This window comes from Contarinia nasturtii, unplaced genomic scaffold (genome assembly GCF_009176525.2).
Source record: "Contarinia nasturtii isolate CC-2019 unplaced genomic scaffold, AAFC_CNas_1.1 Cnas_scaffold_1037, whole genome shotgun sequence".
Taxonomy (NCBI): Eukaryota; Metazoa; Arthropoda; class Insecta; order Diptera; family Cecidomyiidae; genus Contarinia; species Contarinia nasturtii.
In genome coordinates, this window is record NW_022198383.1 from 2,077,786 (window position 1) to 2,095,110 (window position 17,325).

The following is a 17,325-nucleotide window of genomic DNA, read 5'->3' on the forward strand; positions in this document are numbered from 1 at the left end:
CCAATCATATGCACTTTCTTATAGATTCATTTTACAGTTGGAAGTATCATTTCATAATTGTTTAGATACGTTTTGTATAACATTGATTGATTCTTTGTACTAAAAGTTTAAACTGAAATCGCGAGAGAGAGCAAAAACGTTCTTAAAAGTTGAAGTATAAATAACGGCGTTAATGATAGAAAAAGCTTGGTCTTTTTCACTTGCTTAATTATGTTGTTACTCAGATAAAGCAAATGTAAGGTACTTTCGGCTTTAAGGTGGGCCGATTTTAGTCGAAAAAAATCCCGAAATTTGATCAGATTTTCTCTAAGGTATGTCCGAATGTAATCGATGTTAATGATTTTTTCCTTTGAATTACTTAAATCGACCGTTAAATAATAAATAGGTTAAAAATTATGAAAAGTGGCGGGATTCATGGAAGATATATTCAAGATCAGGGACTACCAGTGTTGGAAATGTGAATTATTCAATTCGATTGGAATTTGGCATACAAAAAATTTAATTGCATATAACAGAGTGTGTTCGTAATAAATGAAAACCACGCAAAAAAAATCTGTCAATAAAATGTCGTTACCTTTCATAAACAATAAATGTATTAGAGAGTGCAATACTCTCAATAGTCTTATCACATGCTATAATTCACTCGAAAATATACTTTTTCTTTTACAAAATCGCGCAAAAGTGCAATATATCTGCGAATTGATGACTTATTTTTGACGTCAACTTACCTATAACATTTTTCATAAAGTTTTACCGGTAAATAGATAGGCTTTACTTTCGACCGTTTTATTTTTTATAAAAATAGTCCAATAATGCGTAAAAAGACAAAATAATTTCCTTCTATTTGTGATCATTAATAAGGTTTTTGGTGTCGTCCATGAATGACAGAACGAATGAAGCGGTTAGGTCCAATTTTCATTAAATTGATTCGATAAGAAAAATGTATAAATGCTGACATTACCAACGACCGAAAATCAGTTTGACTTGCTTGACTTCAACTTGTGTTCTAAAAATGGCACGTCTTGCGCTTACAATTTATATATCATTTTTATTTGCTTGCATTTCTGCCATTTCCTGGGGAGATATAGACGAATATTTGGACAGTAATAATAACAACATTCCAATTGAGCAAGATCTATACAGAGTAGTCGAAGAGAATAACGATTTTATTAAAGCTATTCCGTCGAATCAATTTTATTTTTCGAATTCTCAATTTTTGCAACCACGCATTACAACCATTTCCACTGGATCGACAATAACATATGTACTTGGTAAACGAGTGAACGGTAAGTTAAATCAATTTGATTTTTTCTGAACAAAGTCTTTTAAAAGCGAAAATTTGAGCACACAGGTGATCGTCTGGTGGCGTCAGGATCTCAAAACGAACAATGGTCTGTGGCACAGAATATATCCCAAAAATTAACTTATCCAAGAGTTGGAATTGGTTCTATTATCACCTTTGTTCAAATTACTATTGCTCAAGTAAGTCAGAATCGAAATGCACAACATTTAAAATGTTCGAAGTGGCACATATATTTAGAACGATTTATATTTACTTGTATTAAATTAAATCACTTTCAGAGTTCCAGCCTTGGTCGCGGTCTCGTGTCAAGTGGTGGCATTGGTCAACGACAAATTTCAATCACTATTGACGCTTTGAAAACGCTACATTTCCGACAAAATACATATGTTTATGGCTTTTGAGCACATGCCTTGATTATTTGCACTTTTTTCTTTACTTCATACATTTTAACCAAATGAAAGTCACTTGAAAGGGATCTATAGACAATAAATAAGCTTGCAACTTAAAATCGTTTTTTTTAATACTTAGCCCACGCTGAACAATATGACATATCTCATGGTTTGATGTGAAACTACCCATAATTCTGCTTTCGTTCATTAGACACAGAAATTGGTTTGTTTGGTTTTGATTTTGTTCGAAATGGGTTTGAATAGTAACTCAGTTTTCTTATCAAGTCGTAATAAAGTAAATGATTAATGGACATTCTTAGACATATTCCAGTATAAATTATATATTTTATATAAAAGAAGACTTTTAAAAAGAACTAAATAGAAAATGAGTATAAATATCGATTGCTGTGTTTAAACAAAGTTTAGTTATTGTTCAAGAAAAGAAGACAACTTCATCTATTGTGAAATATAATGAAAACGATTTTGGTTAGTGTTTTAACGTGTTTTGTAATCGCTTCGGTAAAATGTTCGTTGCAAGAATTAAACAATGATGTTATTGAAAATGATGAGAAAAATTTCACTGTATCATATGACAAGAAATTAGGGAAAATACATATTTTATATGCTGTGGGAAGACGAGAACCGGGTAAGCTTTTCTTTTAGTAAAATATAAAGAGAAAATCGCAATTCAAATTGAATGAAACGATTAGGTGATCGTCTTTTTTATAAATATACAATATCTACGACTTCGTCTACTCCAGTCAATTTTTGGAGAGTAGAGGAATCTGGTGGTGGTGTCTATGCTACATACGTCCTAATCAAGTCCATACAGGTATGAAATGGGCAATAAACTATAAGGAGGTATTCATGTTTAATAGAAACCGTTCTTTAATTCATAGGACTCAGACCGTGCGATTGCATGTATAAAAGATGGTGGACTTCACCAAAACCATGTTTCGACATTTTTCGAGGCAGTTGATATCATGTACATTGAATATTTCATTGAAATTTATTCATATTAGTGAAGCTAATAATAATGAATTCATATAATAAGTAGTGAATAGTTACTATTATGTATAGCTTTTTTCGATATAGTTTACAAAAAATTGCATGTAATTTATCATTTTCTATTTACTTTAGTTTATAACTGATACAATCAATGTTTTATTTAAATTACCAGTAGAATAGTGTAATAAATTATCAAAGAAAATCTAAATCAATTATCTCAGTACCGATTACGAATGTTTGTTGAAATTATTTGTTGACCATTGTTTATAGACATTAACATAGACAAAATTAGTAGAAAAAGCTGTTTTTTCTTTAACTATTTTAAATTTCAATTCCATATGTATGAATAAACGATTACTTCAGAATATTTATATATTCTGTGAAATTGGGAATGACATTTTTTAAAAATTATTTTCAGTGCCGTCAGAAAGTTTGAGACCAAGAGCAAAATTTTCATTTCTTCAAAAAAAAAATGCTATTATTTCCATTCGAATTGCATTTATTTTGATTTTAAACTAATTTTCAGGAAAAAATACATGAAATACTGTCAAAATAATAATATATTATGATATTTTTCCGATAATTTTGTGGATCACTGAAAAAAATCAAATAAGCCGTTTTTCGTCAAAATGACCACCGCGTGATTTTATAACCGCTTTGCAGATTCTAGGCATCCGTTCGACAAGTTTTTGCAACTTTGTGACTTCAATTTCATTCCACGCCTTTTCTAGACACTGCCAGAGGTGTGTTTGACTCGTTGGTCGCATTTTTCGTACCCCTCTGTCCAGCTCTTCCCATAAAAGCTCAATAGGATTGAGATCGGGAGATTGGGGTGGCCAATCCATGATTTGAAATACGCCTTCATTTTCTTTTGATTCCAAATAGTTGAGACAAAGTTTGAAAATGTGTTTCGGGTCATTATCTTGCTGAAAAATGAACCCGTAGCCAATTAAACCGATACCTGAGGGAATAGCGCTTCGCTGCAGTATATTATGGTATTGCTCTCTCTTCATTATTCCGTCGATTTTCACCAACGCACTAACGCCATCTTAGCTGAATCCACCCTACACCATCACCGAACCACCCTTGGGGTTATCCACGAACTCGATACTAGAAAAACTAGAACATATTAGAAAGATGTCAAATGTACATGTCATATGGCGTTTTACTAGAAATATTAGAAAAAATTAGCACATATTAGAATCCGTGGTTTCCCCCTCGCTTTAAATGCAATGTGCCAAGGTAAAATCACAAAAATTAAATATAACAGTTTCCCTGGAGCTAATTGAATTTCAAATTTCAGTTATGCAGAGAATGCAAAGTTAATATCTGATAGATTTCGTGATTAGTCACGAACTTCGTTAGAAACAGGAATACATTGGGTCAAACATGTGGCTAAAAATAAAGGTGCTCCACATTTGAGAAGTGTTGCAGTCGATTTGCCATTTTATAAATTGTATAATTTGGATGTATGGGCATTCATCTTTGGTGTCATTGCTTCCAGTGTATTTTTAACTCGAAAAATTCTAAATTTCGCCTTTTCGTTAATCTCTGACTCAAAGACAAAACGAGAATAAGCAAAAAAAAATCCAAAGCATAAATAACAAAGAGTGCCTATAATTTAATAAAAGTAAAATTTATGGAAAAAGAGGGTTCTTTTTTTTATTTTCTTTATTAATAATATATTAAGGTTAGTTTTGTATACTAAAATCTACTAGAAGCTACTAAATGAATATTTGTGAACATTTGTGAGCACACAGGTCTGGTGGCGTCAGGATCTCAAAACGAACATGGTCTGTGGCACAGAATATAATCCACAAATTAACTTATCCATAAGACGAGCCTAAACGTGTCTTTTACACAGAGCATATACTAAGCATAGATACAAGTGAATGGCACGTATATGAGAGACATGGTGACGTGCCAAACCGTAACGCCATCTATTGGATAGAATCTGAAATACAATTTCGTATTAACTATCTCATATTTGTGTAATTTTGTTCATAGAATTATAAGGTTTATTCCGACAAATTTGTAAGGTTTTTGTTCGCCAACATTTTACATAGCATGCCATACCCTTGCATAGATATATATCCTGGATATTTTGTCAGTATCCGATATTCATTGGAGCCAGACTTTGAAATAGAGTAAAAACCTAGGGGGCAGACACGTGGAATAGGATTAGACTTTTAGTGTAAAGATTCGAGAAATTTCAATGAAATAGCAACGTATGTGAATGGATTCGCGTGGAATAGCGAAACAGTGCATGGAATAGCAAAAATTGTTTCACTTCAAATCCATTTGACATTTCTTTTGACGTTTATTGATGGATTAGTGGAATAGTGTGGAATAGCAGAATTAACATTTTTGACGGAAACAGTGCATGGAATAGGAAAAATAGTTTCGATTCCACATTTGTGTTTTTGGATTAGTGGAATAGCTGGATTAGTAATTTATATAGTGGATTCGGAATTTATTCTTGGTGTCACCCCCCTAGGTAAAAACAATAGAAGTTATTGTTATAGTGATTGTAGTAATGTAAATGGTTTTATACTTGAACCTATAACAATCACTTCTATTGTTTTTACTCCATTATAATGTCTGGCTACGATAAATATCGGATACTCACAAAATATCCCGGATATATATCTATGCTCAGTATATGCTCTGCGTTTTACATGTATTTATATGCAAACGTCATTCTCTGAACTTTAGAAGAATCCCCCTACCAATGCAAGAGGAACTAGAAAAATGGATTGTGCAATGCATAAATTACCACTATTGTATATTAAATAAGACATGAACCACCACACATTCTTGTTAGTTCGATGTTCATAGGATAGATACAGCGCCATTCAATGTCTGACAACTATACTCGTCCTATGAACTTATCCATGGTTGGAATTGGTTCTATTATCACCTTTGTTCAAATTACCATTGCTCAAGTAAGTCATAATCGAAATTCACAGCATTTAAAATGTTCAAGTGGAACATATATATTTAGAACACTTTATATTTACTTATATTAATTTAAATCGCTTTCAGAGTTCCAGCCTTGGTCGCGGTCTCGTGTCAAGTGGTGGCATTGGTCAACGACAAATTTCAATCACTATTGACGCTTTGAAAACACTACATTTCCGACAAAATACATATGTTTATGGCTTTTGAGAACATTACTTGATTATTTGCACTTTTTTCTTTACTTCATACATTTTAACCAAATCACTTGAAAGGGATCTATAGACAATAAATAAGCTTGCAACTTAAAATCGTTCTTTTTTAATACTGTATTAAGTACACGCTGAACAATATGACATATCTACCCATAATTCTGCTTTCGTTCGTTAGATCCAGAAATTAGTTTGTTTGGTTTTAATTTTGTTCGAAATGGGTTTGAATAGTAACTCACTTTTCTTATCAAGTAGCAACACAGCTTCTGAGCAGGGGTCCGAGGGGTTGGATTACCTGGAGAACAGATTTGGGAATTACCCCCTTTAGAAATTTCATTTTTTTTTTTTTTTTGAGAAAAATATCCTTTCGATTTGCTAAGGATTTTCGCGAAAAATGTGAAAACCTTTTTTTTTGCTCTTCAGTTTTTAAAACGGGAGATAAAAAAGTCACAATTTTGCTATAGTTTTTGGGCGAAGAGAAAAATCTTTCAATTTGCTCCCCCCTAGGAATGAACTATTCAAAAATGCATTTTTGAATTTGTGCGAGGCCGAATTGAAAAAGTTACCCCTTATACAATATATCTGATTTTGGTCCCTGGTGAACAGAAGTGTCCTGAATTAGATGAACAACTTTTGTTGGATTGTGTTCATGTTTGAAGACTCAGAGAGCCGACCGAGGTTTACTTTCGGGTTCAAAGCGCTAAAATCATGATTTGGCTCTTATTGCAACAGTATAGACGTGTTTAGATGATCCTATGTTAACTGTGTTATGATTAAAATCAACCGATTTTTGAGCAACTGTGGTTTGACACGTACAGATATTTTTTTTTTTCATTTTTCAATTCGTGGAAAGACCAAGTGATTGGAGTGGGATTAATCTTTGGGCATGCCCTAGGGGGCTTTCTTCGTTAGTTCTGAATTATTTAACAAAAGTTTGTAGGAATTATTGCCTGGTTTTGCTTCCGTTTAACTGAATAAAATGTTTCACAAGCAATGAATTTAAACAGTTCTGCAAATATACCAATATCTTTTAGAAAATCTATACGAGACCACCATTTATGACTGTAAAAACGAATCGTGTTCAAGAATGTGTATATACAATAAGTCTTATACGCGTTTCTATGTAGTTCTTTTTTATGACAAGAATATACATAAATTATCTATCTGTACTACAAATAGCGGTCAATAGTGTCCGAAGGGGATAAGGGTTTTGTGAATTAGTTTTTTTATGAATATTTTCTCATTAGAGTGTTTCGCTTCTAAAGAAATTTGAAAATTCAATGCGAAGTTCATATCCAAAACAAAGTTGGTTGTAAAAGTTTGCCTCCTTTTATGTAATCAAAAAAATTACCTGCGTGTAAACAGAATATGAGAAAATATATCACGAATTCACTTTGTGACGATGACAAAACTGAATTCGTGAATTATTCATAACTTTAACGCTTTATTTTCTTATCAGTTTAAACATATTCTCTGTTGCTTAATTTTGTTTTGTTTTTCAAGAAAATAAGATTGATAAATGTTCATAAAAGATGATAAAACCAAATAATAGTACAACAAGTAAGAGAACCAAGAAATATTCACAGCGTGTGATTTGAGGTAGTTTGCTCCTCTGAACTTGGCCACATGTTCGATCCACCATCGACAGTGTAAAAGCTATTCAGCGCATTGAAATATCGATATTTTTTTAATATGAGAAATGATTGATTTTCTATATAGATCGATCTAAAATGACATTTTAATATAGAAAGTGCTGATAAGAAAGAAAAAATATTTTTATTTTTTAAAATTGTTCATTAAATTGAAAAATATTTTCTTAAACTCTCGGTTTTAATTCTAAATCAATTGTACTTTCAATGTCCCAAAAAGCAACTGAATTATGAATTTTTAATGGTATTTCCATATTTTCATTCGGCTGAATATGAAAATTTAGCAACAAATAGAAGAAAACTGCCTTGATCTCCATTAGAGCCAACCGTGAACCTGAAAAGATGTCATTAACGTAATATTATCTTCACGAAAAATTTATAATTGTGATTGAATTGAATGAAAATAGGCAAACACACCGATACAATTACGTGGCCCAATTCCAAAGGGAATATATGCTCCCGCTTTGATATTCTTTTTATTTTCATCGTTAAATCGTTCCGGGTCGAAGGATTCTATAAATAACAATCAATTGGTTTACTATTACACATTATGAAAATTTAAAGTTACTGATACATTTTTTGGTTTTTGTGATTTTTTTCTTGTCAAATCAAAAGATATCGGAAAAGTTTAAATACCGGGATCTGAATATATCTCAGGATCATGATGAATCGAATAAATTGGAATTATAACGCACGTACCGCGTTCAATTGTAACTCGTCTGCCATCTAATTCTAAATCATAGTCCTTGCTGCAAATCCGATTCGTTAAAACAGCAGTAGGCCATTTACGCAACGTTTCACATACAACCTGATCAAAATACTTCATTTTTGGTATTATGTCATAAGTCAATCGATCACCATCAAGACTGTCACTAGTCGCCTGAATTTCTTCATATAATTTTTGTTGAATATCCCAATTGACAGCCAATTCGTATGCAAGAAAAGTCATGACAGTAGATATTGTTTCAAAATTGGCCGTATAGAAAAACGCACTCTGTGCAACGATCTCATGTTCATTCCAGATGCGTTGCACTTGTTTTTTGCCAAAGTTTGATTCTTCTACGGTTGCAAAGCCCACATCTTTTTCATTCGAATTTTCGTTAATATTGTTCCTGGTGGTCCCATTTCGCATTTGTATCAAAGTGTTGATCATATCTGGTCTGTAAATTTGTCTCTTTTCTCTGTCTGCCATTATATACAAGACCATCGATTTGAAAAATTGCCGCAAATCTTTGCTAAAATATTCAATGTTTAATGCCAGCATTAAATTGGGCAGCGTTCGAACTAATATTATACGTAGAATTGATTTTGCGGAGGTAAAATTCATCATATTTTTGCCAAAAGTGTAAAAATCGTTTTTGGGACATTTAAAAGAATTTACTTTTACACCAAATGCACAAGATGTAATAATATCACTTGAGCATCGCGAAAACACTTCCTTTATATTCAGTTGGGCCGAATTATTTTGCTGCAAATTCTCTCTGAGATATTCGATCATCTCATCAGCACATTCAACCACCAATTCGAACATATGCCGCAGTTTGCTACTCGTAAATATTGGACTAAGTGTGGATCTCATGTCATTCCATTTACTGTCCTCCAATGAAACCACACTCTTTCCCATAAATGAATCGGATTTTAGGGCAAAACTTATCCAATGATTTTTAAAAAAATCAAAATCTTTGATCGTGATCTTGTAGATGAGGTCCAAATCACGTAGCATATAAACCGGTGTGCTCATGTCAAAAAATCCAATGATTCTAAATGTTGTATAACATAAACACATTTATAATGTTAAATAATCTTTCAAATCGGTCTCATTTTGATACTAGTTAATGCTTGCATTAAACTAAATCTGATTTTCATACGTACTTTTCTTTTGGAAATCGATAATATACCGATTCCAACCATTTCGCGGGATAGCTTCGCATCAGAAATAGTTCAAATGTATTTCCCACCAAAAACACTGAATCCAAATGTAATATTTTACGCTTCACGAAATAATCATTGTTTATTGTTGCCCATTTGTAAAACAAATACAACACTATTCCGATTAATATATGAAATAACAGATCTGAGAGCATTTTGTTACTTTGATTTAATGAACAAATATTAATTCAAATGCTCACCCTTTTATACACGAATCGAACTATTTTATATGTTTTGTGATCTTTATGTTATATGGAGATAAACAAGACAAACATTTCAAAAGGTATTGTCCTTGTGGTAGAACGGTTTTCAAAACAAGTAATTTAAAAGAATTTACGTTTTTTCTATCTTCCCGTGTACAAAAAAAGTGGCTGACTATTTTGGGACAAACTGACTGACTATTGACTGTAAAAACAAGCAACCTTAGTTAAATTTAGTTAAGTTCAATCAATTAAAGTAAGCTATGGTTAACTGCAACAGCTAACTATAGTTGACAATAATCATAGTCACATAACCGCCTGACTGACTGAGTAACTATAGTCGATTGTTTTCATACAAAATTTTAAAATTCATGAATATAGCTAACTATAGTCACTTTTTTTCCACTCGGGTTATTATTAATTGTGTTAAGTTTTATGAACTATTTAAAAGGTTTCATTTTAGTTTTTGAGCCAAAACTTAAAGTTATCAAGGTGATAATGTTTTATTTGCTTGTGATAGTTGCTTAAATAGATAATCGCACTGTCTCGCTTTTTGAGTGTTTTGACAATATGAAATTAAAGTTATCAATTTTGGAACAATGAAATCTATAAATTGTATACAATCCAATTTGTTGATAAAATATCATTTAAGAAATTTCAACAATCACTCAATATCCACGTGTGTAGAAATATTGGCTAGTTTGGGACGTTTTGACTCGAGTCTCTATATGTGATTGCTTCGAACAAAATGAGACGAATAAATACACATAAATTATTAATTCATTTTCAGTTTTTGCTTTGACTTGAGTGAGTGTATAAGACCGACAAATTTCGCTAACAAAAATAGAATGAGAGGAGTGACACCAAAGATGAATGCCCATACATCCAAATTATACAATTTATAAATTGGCAAATCGACCGCAACACTTCTCAAATGTGGAGCCACATGTTTGACCCAATGTATTCCTGTTTTTAACGGAGTTCGTGGCTGATCACGAAATCTATCAGATATTAACTTTGCATTCTTTTTGTTCGGCTAATTTCATGTTGAAGTGTTGATCAAAGAAAAACGGAATTCCAACAACCGGCTTGCCAAAATGAACGGCCTCTATAAAATTTAAGAAGGCAATTCATATAAAATCGAATGAATGTGTGGCAGCTTCACTGCACGTGACAACGCACCGTTGCATATTTTATCTTAAGTCTTATTTACACATTTTACAAATGTCATAATGGCCATCCAAGGGGGAAAGTACTAAATACGTCTAATACCAGTAATACGATCTCGTACAATAAAAATACCGAAAAATACCAAGTAATACGACTTAGTAATGAGGAATTTTTAAAGCACTGACTGAGAGAAACGAGACACATACAAACCGAAATAATTAAAATGTAATGCACACATTTTTGTTGATTTTGTTAAATATTTTTTACATTTTTGAATGGTGTTCTAAGAAGCTGACACAATTTCATATTTAAACAAAATCTCTACACAAATCAAAAGATGAAAAAATATATTGGACCGAAGTTGGGTTAGATTTTTACATGTCAAAATTAACAATTTTTTTATGTTGAAGAAATATATATAAAATCTTGTGCGTTGGCATATTTTTATGTTATTGATTCAGTTATTTTGTTCAATTAATATTTTGTAATATTAAAATTGTAAGCAAGAGTGATACAAAAAATATTGTTTTCAAATTATTTTTCTTTCACACAGATGAATATCAGATCGCTTGTGAATGCTCTAAAAAATGTGTAGTACTAAAATGTATTATATGGTATTTTTCGGTATTTTTATTGTACTAGATCGTATTACTGGTATTAGATGTATCTAGTACTTTTCCCCTTGTGGCCATCACTGACCGCCGACCGTGCAAGCTAGCGATTTACCTTTCGTTGTAAAATATAGTTACTTTCACGTTGTTCATTAAAGTTAATCATTTAAGTTAAAGTAACAAAGTGGAGTTTTCTTTCGATTAAAATAACATATAAACAAAGCAGTCAGTCAGTCTTATTTTTACACATACAGCGTCATGACATTCTTGCGTCGTAAATTCTTCACCGTCAAGTCAATACACCACCTTCATTTACTTCATTCATCTCTGCTTCTTCTCTATCTTTCCTAAAAGTTTTGTATTTGCTGTCCATAAATTCGCTATTTGCTTGTGATACATGTAACCATGTCTCTGATAGTGCAATTATATCATAAATAAAAAAAATGATTGGATGTCTTCACTCTTCCGGCATTAGCACTTAAATTTACATGCGAATGTACGGTTTCCATGAAGCATTTTAATAAATACGGAAATTGTGACAAATTCATTTTCTGTTCGTTGTTTGATTCACAGTTTTTTTAGTTCATTCATATAATTTGGCATGTTTTGGTCCGTGCAAAAATTTGAAGGAATATTTATTTTCATGGCTTGATATAGCTAATATTTCACGATTTTCGATTACATATTCTTCAATTTCAGCGACACTTTCTGTTTTAATAAGAGATAAACTAGTTCGGCAGCCAAATCCCATTTCTCGCAAAATTGTTTGAATAATTTTTGGTATTTCAACACTTAAATATATTTTCTTGGGCCTTTGAAATGTGACAAATCACATTTTTATTAAAAAATAGTAAGAAAAAAATAAAATATTTATTCACTATTTCGATGTAATGTTCTGAATAAGAATTTTTCTTTCAACAAATTGTTACGATCTGACATTCGTTTAAAACCTGTCATTGAGACTTTTTACTGACTTGCAAATCACATACAGACTCGTATTGATTAGTAAAATTGCTTAATGTGAAACGTAGTTTTATACATTAAGCTATGGAATAGTAAGATATATATATATATATATATGTTTGTTCAGTGATTTTAGAGAAAACCAGAAAAGATAGAGAGTTCGGGTTTTCGGCATTCGATAGGGCATGAGAAACTCTCCAGACGTATTTTTTATTTTCCCCATAAGTGCTCTCCATTTAATTTTTTCATTCATGGGCCCTCTTATTTGGATTCCACTTTGAAAAATATTTCGATTCCATTCACCATTTATTGAGTGGATAACGAATGGATTAGGGTGGAATTACGTTTCTCCGCAACTTTATTGGGTGGATAAAAGATGGAATAAATGAGCTTTACTTCAGTGTTAATTTGATAACTTTGGATCTAGATGAAACTTGTTGAAAAAAAGTTGGAGTCACCTGTGGTACCAAATTGTTTTAGATTGCTTATAAAATTACCTTTTGAATGGTATATAAATTATGGAGTTTCCGGCAGGTTTGATGGCGTTTTACGCTGGCCGTTTGGCCGAAATATGAAAAATTGTGAGAAAAATCGGCTTCCGAATCTTATTGCAAGCAACCTAGTTCTATGATTTTGATGAAACTTTGCCAGATGATAGCTCTTGAAGCCCTCTTTCCAACGGTATATAGCTTATTAGCCAATCAAACTTGTGAATGTGTTTCCCAGGTGGCCGTTTGAGGCCAAATTACGCAGTGATTAGATTGACGCTAGTGATATATCATGATACTATTGATAGTTCGATATGAATAGCGTGCTATTGGTACATTTTAATTTTGTGACAACAACAATTTGGCTCTTCGATATTTAACCTCAAATGTAGAATCTAAAATATCAAAATTGAGCTCTATATTTGAAGGAACATATTGAAGAGAAGAAATTGTTGTTGTCACAAAATTGAAATGTACCAATAGCACGATGGAGCGCATAGGTAGTCGTTGAGGCGATATGAGGAAAATATTGGCAAAATCAATTTTCAAGGTGTAATTTATTTTAAAAAAATTGTGGCAAAAAATTCAAAATATGAATGTCGAGTAGTTTGTTTTTCTTAGTAGTACGGTTCCACGTTTCACATTAAGCTCTACGGCCAAAAACTGGATTTGTAAAAGGACGTGCTCATCTTTATGCTCGCCCAAAAGGATGTTCATCTTAAAGGAATCGCAGAAACTCATTGCACATGTGTAATATTCAAAAAGGTGGGCGTAGCATTAATGGTCAATACACGCATATCAAACATCTGAATATCTCAATTTCACTTGAAGATTATTAACACTACTCTCTCCTACTTTATGGTACTACGAAAATTTTACTAACACTACATTTGGAAGGATCGATCATTCATTGAACGTACGTCATTGGCGGAAGTTAAGCAGAAATTCAAAGAAATAAACTATATTGTTTGTTCATAAAAAACTTGGTCGATTGAAGGCACGTGTGATATGAAATAACCAAATGCCTATTGAGTCATTAATAATGAATGCCTTACTTGTGATATCACACTTTGTTTTTTATTTGAGCGATAAGACTCTACAAGAAAAACTAATGATAACGTGTATTGAATCATACACTTAAAACATTTAGACACTCACAAATTAATACGAATTTTCTGAGCACTTAGGTTGGAATTAATTATTAAAATTCTTGTAAGCATCAATTTCTATATGGCCTAAGTAAAGAAAACTCTGGAATATCTCTTAAACTTTTTTTTAGTTTTGTAACTATCAAAATTCACTGCGGCCACTGATTTAATCGTTTGGTGAAAATGAATAGAATTTATTACATTGTTTTTGTAATGAAATCGAATATTCCATTTGGGCATAATGTATTGTAGTATTTACAGCACCCAGACTGACCATCTGTGGTCGCGTCGTAGTATCTCAGCGGTAGTTTTTCGTCTCGCGATGATGTTGGCCTGAACGAAAAAATTATAATCAATTTACAAACTCTAAATATTTTTGTTTGATTCATCGAATGCACTTACGTAAAAATGATATGCACAATATCACCCAAAACTCCGTTATGCTCTGCTAGCGACTGTTCAGCTGTTTCACAAATCGTTTTCAATAAACATTCTTCCCCATTAAAACCAGCTCTAAAATGTAAAATGCGCATTATTTCGTCCAAAAATTTCCAAAAGATATTATTTCTACGTACAAATCCATTTTATGTTCCAAAATTTTGTACAACTTTTTCCGCGATAGAAGCGTTGATAGAATCTTGCGATTTATTCGGCCCTTCTTCGTGTTTTTGTTTTTTTGCTTCGAGTTTTCATTTTTTCCAAGAGTTTGTTTCACATACGCATTATCAGCAAAAACAGATTTTTCGGTTGAGTTATTTGTTTCTGAATCTGTGGTAACAGCTATGTCATCAGCTTCTTCTTGGCCATCAAATTTACGCAATTCTCCTCCATTTTGATAATATAGTTTTGTGCCTTGATTCACAGCCCCTGCATCAATCTAGAAAATTCATACATTTTTTGCACTTCGAAAATGCACAAATTTTTAAATTTAACTTACTGTTGCAAATGGCAGTGGAACAAGACCTTGCGATTTATCAAAATACGGCATATAAAAATTCGTTTCAAAATTATACGACATGTAAACATTGCGACCCTTCAATTCTAGTGGAATGGCAAGAACAACCGCCAACTATTTACGATTGAAAAATTAATGGAATAGCCAGTATTTTAATGAAAAAGGCAAAAGTTACCGCAATGGCTGTATTAAACGGCAACCATGGATAGAGTATAGTATATCTTTTGGAACGTTCTCGAACAGACTCTTTAGTGGAATTTAATATTTTCGTAGAATTTGGTATAGGTGTTGCAAAACCTATGAAACAGATCCATATTGCAACGACAGAAAGTGGCGGAGTCTTCATCTTATGAATTCTTTTATTGTTATTATTTACGTACGTACTCAAATTTATTATTTCAACGTATGAACCAAGAGAAAAATGTTAAAGTAAGTTCAATCCAGCTGATGCAGAGATACAAACTGAACAACTTCAAATAAATCGAAGAGAAGCTTACCAAATAAACACCAAGCTATGGAAAAATGTGTCAGTCTATAATTATCGATGACTTAATTTAATTAATTGTTGCTTTATAAGCCATGAGTTAACAATTAGAACCTTTTGTCGACGCAACCTTTTGTCGACCTGTTTCTTTTCTTTCTCTAATTATGCTTACTTCCATGATAATGAAATCTTATTTATGAATTTCTCAATTTAGCGTTAATACCGAATATTGTTCTAATACAATGTCTTGCATTTGAATATATTAAGAAAAATGGTATCATGATGACGACAAGACGGAATAACTCGTCACCATAGGAAAAATGTTATGTTTACCTATAAAAACCGTAGCAAATCCAAGTTGTCAATATTTTATAAAATAACTTGAATAAATTTTCATGCTTCAAACTTTATCTTTAATTTTGAAATTGAGGAAGAAAATGATAGCAGCTGCTTAGTAACGCACTTAAAATAGCTGAACAGTCACAAAACTGTTGTTTTTGACGTTTATTGTCTATGATTTAACGATAAATCATGTCTCAATCACGTTGTAACATATTGTTTTCGGTATTTTGGCCCTCTTGCTTCAAATAGTATTACTCATCGATTTAATCGATAATTATATCAGAAAATAATCAATTTCAGTAATAACATCCTGATTACAAATGTATTTTGTCTATAAAAATCAATGAATGTTTGAACAGAACCATAATTCAATTTCTTGCTTGCAAAAAAGACTTGAACGTGAAAGAATATGGCTCGTCTAAATATTTTTGCTGTCTGCTTTGTGTCTCTTTTTCTATACAACTTTGCACAGTGCTCAAATAAAGCACTCGATTCAAATGTTGAAGTTAATTTTGTGCAAAATTTGACCGATTTTTTGCAACAAAATCCGGGAATTAAATTGGAACCATTGGAAAAAATTGTGAAATCAAATGACCCATCAACAAGAATTCAAATTGTCCATAGAATCGGAAATCGTATACCTGGTAAGTAATTTTCTTATATTCAAGATTTTACGATATATGGCGAAGTATGAAAAAGAACTTTTAATTTTAATTAAAACAATTGAAAATTAAAAATCACAGGTGATCGAATATTAGCCGTTGATTCTGCAGAAAAACGTTATAATCAACCACAAGATGTTCGTCTTAATTTATTTTATCCACAGACTGGACCTGGTAACATGATAATCACCTATCTCGAAGTGCAAGTTGATCAGGTGAAAAATAATTTACCTAGTAAAATTAGCTAGGTTGTGATGTTTACAAAACAAGAATTATTGTTGTGATGTTTAAAAAACAAATGAACTATTATTTATAGAGTACCAACTTAAGCCAGGCATTTGTTATTAAAGGCGGAATCGGACAGAGAGAAATATCCATCGTTGTCGAGTCCAAACAAACTCTTTACTTCAATCACAAAGCATCTATTTTTGGTTATTAAATGTCTTTTGACTTTTTTTAGCATTTTTGATTTGTAATATTTCAATGTTAATTTATCTTCAATAAAATGAAATTACAAAAAAAAATACTTGTTTGGAAATTCGGCAAGTGAAGTCTTATATCGTTCTTCCAAATCAAATTGAACACTATATTTATGACATAAGTTATGCCTGTCACATAACCTGCACCTATAAGTGGATTAAGTATTCTTCATTTATAATAGCTTTACACGGTAGACACTGCACCGCCACGTAAAATAGATGTCGGACACCTCGAACTTCTGATGTGGACGTATGAACTATCATCTTTTTTTCCACAATTTTGTTTGTTATAAAAAGTGTGTAACTGACTTGACCAGCAGTATCTTAAGTCTTAGTTCTTTTCTTAAGTCCTAGTTTTTTTTCAAGTTTTTTGTC

The 17,325-nt window shown here is 32.0% G+C and overlaps 5 protein-coding genes across 6 annotated transcripts; 3 read left to right on the top strand and 2 right to left on the bottom strand.

The window, feature by feature from the left end:
- The first annotated feature begins 998 nt into the window (after window positions 1-998).
- Window positions 999-1,745, top strand: LOC116343792. Its single transcript, XM_031772029.1, has 3 exons — window positions 999-1,286; window positions 1,352-1,482; window positions 1,582-1,745. The coding sequence occupies exons 1-3, from the start codon at window positions 1,013-1,015 to the stop codon at window positions 1,702-1,704; spliced, it is 528 nt and encodes a 175-aa protein (XP_031627889.1). The 5' UTR covers window positions 999-1,012; the 3' UTR covers window positions 1,705-1,745.
- Window positions 1,746-2,143: 398 nt separating this feature from the next.
- Window positions 2,144-2,714, top strand: LOC116343664. Its single transcript, XM_031771868.1, has 3 exons — window positions 2,144-2,338; window positions 2,454-2,524; window positions 2,592-2,714. The coding sequence occupies exons 1-3, from the start codon at window positions 2,164-2,166 to the stop codon at window positions 2,712-2,714; spliced, it is 369 nt and encodes a 122-aa protein (XP_031627728.1). The 5' UTR covers window positions 2,144-2,163.
- Window positions 2,715-7,686: 4,972 nt separating this feature from the next.
- Window positions 7,687-9,638, bottom strand: LOC116343665 (probable cytochrome P450 9f2). The gene is made up of 4 exons (XM_031771869.1): window positions 9,392-9,638; window positions 8,219-9,279; window positions 7,937-8,032; window positions 7,687-7,853 (listed from the first exon to the last, which is right to left on the bottom strand). Exons 1-4 carry the CDS (start codon window positions 9,601-9,603, stop codon window positions 7,687-7,689), a joined length of 1,536 nt encoding a protein of 511 aa, XP_031627729.1. The 5' UTR covers window positions 9,604-9,638.
- A 4,507-nt stretch (window positions 9,639-14,145) lies between these two features.
- Window positions 14,146-15,945, bottom strand: LOC116344249. 2 transcript variants are annotated; one of them, XM_031772716.1, is made up of 7 exons: window positions 15,801-15,873; window positions 15,481-15,495; window positions 15,159-15,339; window positions 14,966-15,097; window positions 14,604-14,905; window positions 14,431-14,541; window positions 14,146-14,361 (listed from the first exon to the last, which is right to left on the bottom strand). In XM_031772716.1, the coding sequence occupies exons 3-7, from the start codon at window positions 15,327-15,329 to the stop codon at window positions 14,226-14,228; spliced, it is 852 nt and encodes a 283-aa protein (XP_031628576.1). In that variant the 5' UTR covers window positions 15,330-15,339; window positions 15,481-15,495; window positions 15,801-15,873; the 3' UTR covers window positions 14,146-14,225. The 2 variants fall into 2 exon arrangements, with proteins under 2 accessions (XP_031628576.1, XP_031628577.1); XM_031772717.1 differs by lacking the exons at window positions 15,159-15,339; window positions 15,481-15,495; window positions 15,801-15,873 and adding an exon at window positions 15,931-15,945.
- A 223-nt stretch (window positions 15,946-16,168) lies between these two features.
- Window positions 16,169-17,022, top strand: LOC116344251. The gene is made up of 3 exons (XM_031772719.1): window positions 16,169-16,453; window positions 16,553-16,686; window positions 16,788-17,022. Exons 1-3 carry the CDS (start codon window positions 16,219-16,221, stop codon window positions 16,908-16,910), a joined length of 492 nt encoding a protein of 163 aa, XP_031628579.1. The 5' UTR covers window positions 16,169-16,218; the 3' UTR covers window positions 16,911-17,022.
- Window positions 17,023-17,325: the final 303 nt, after the last annotated feature.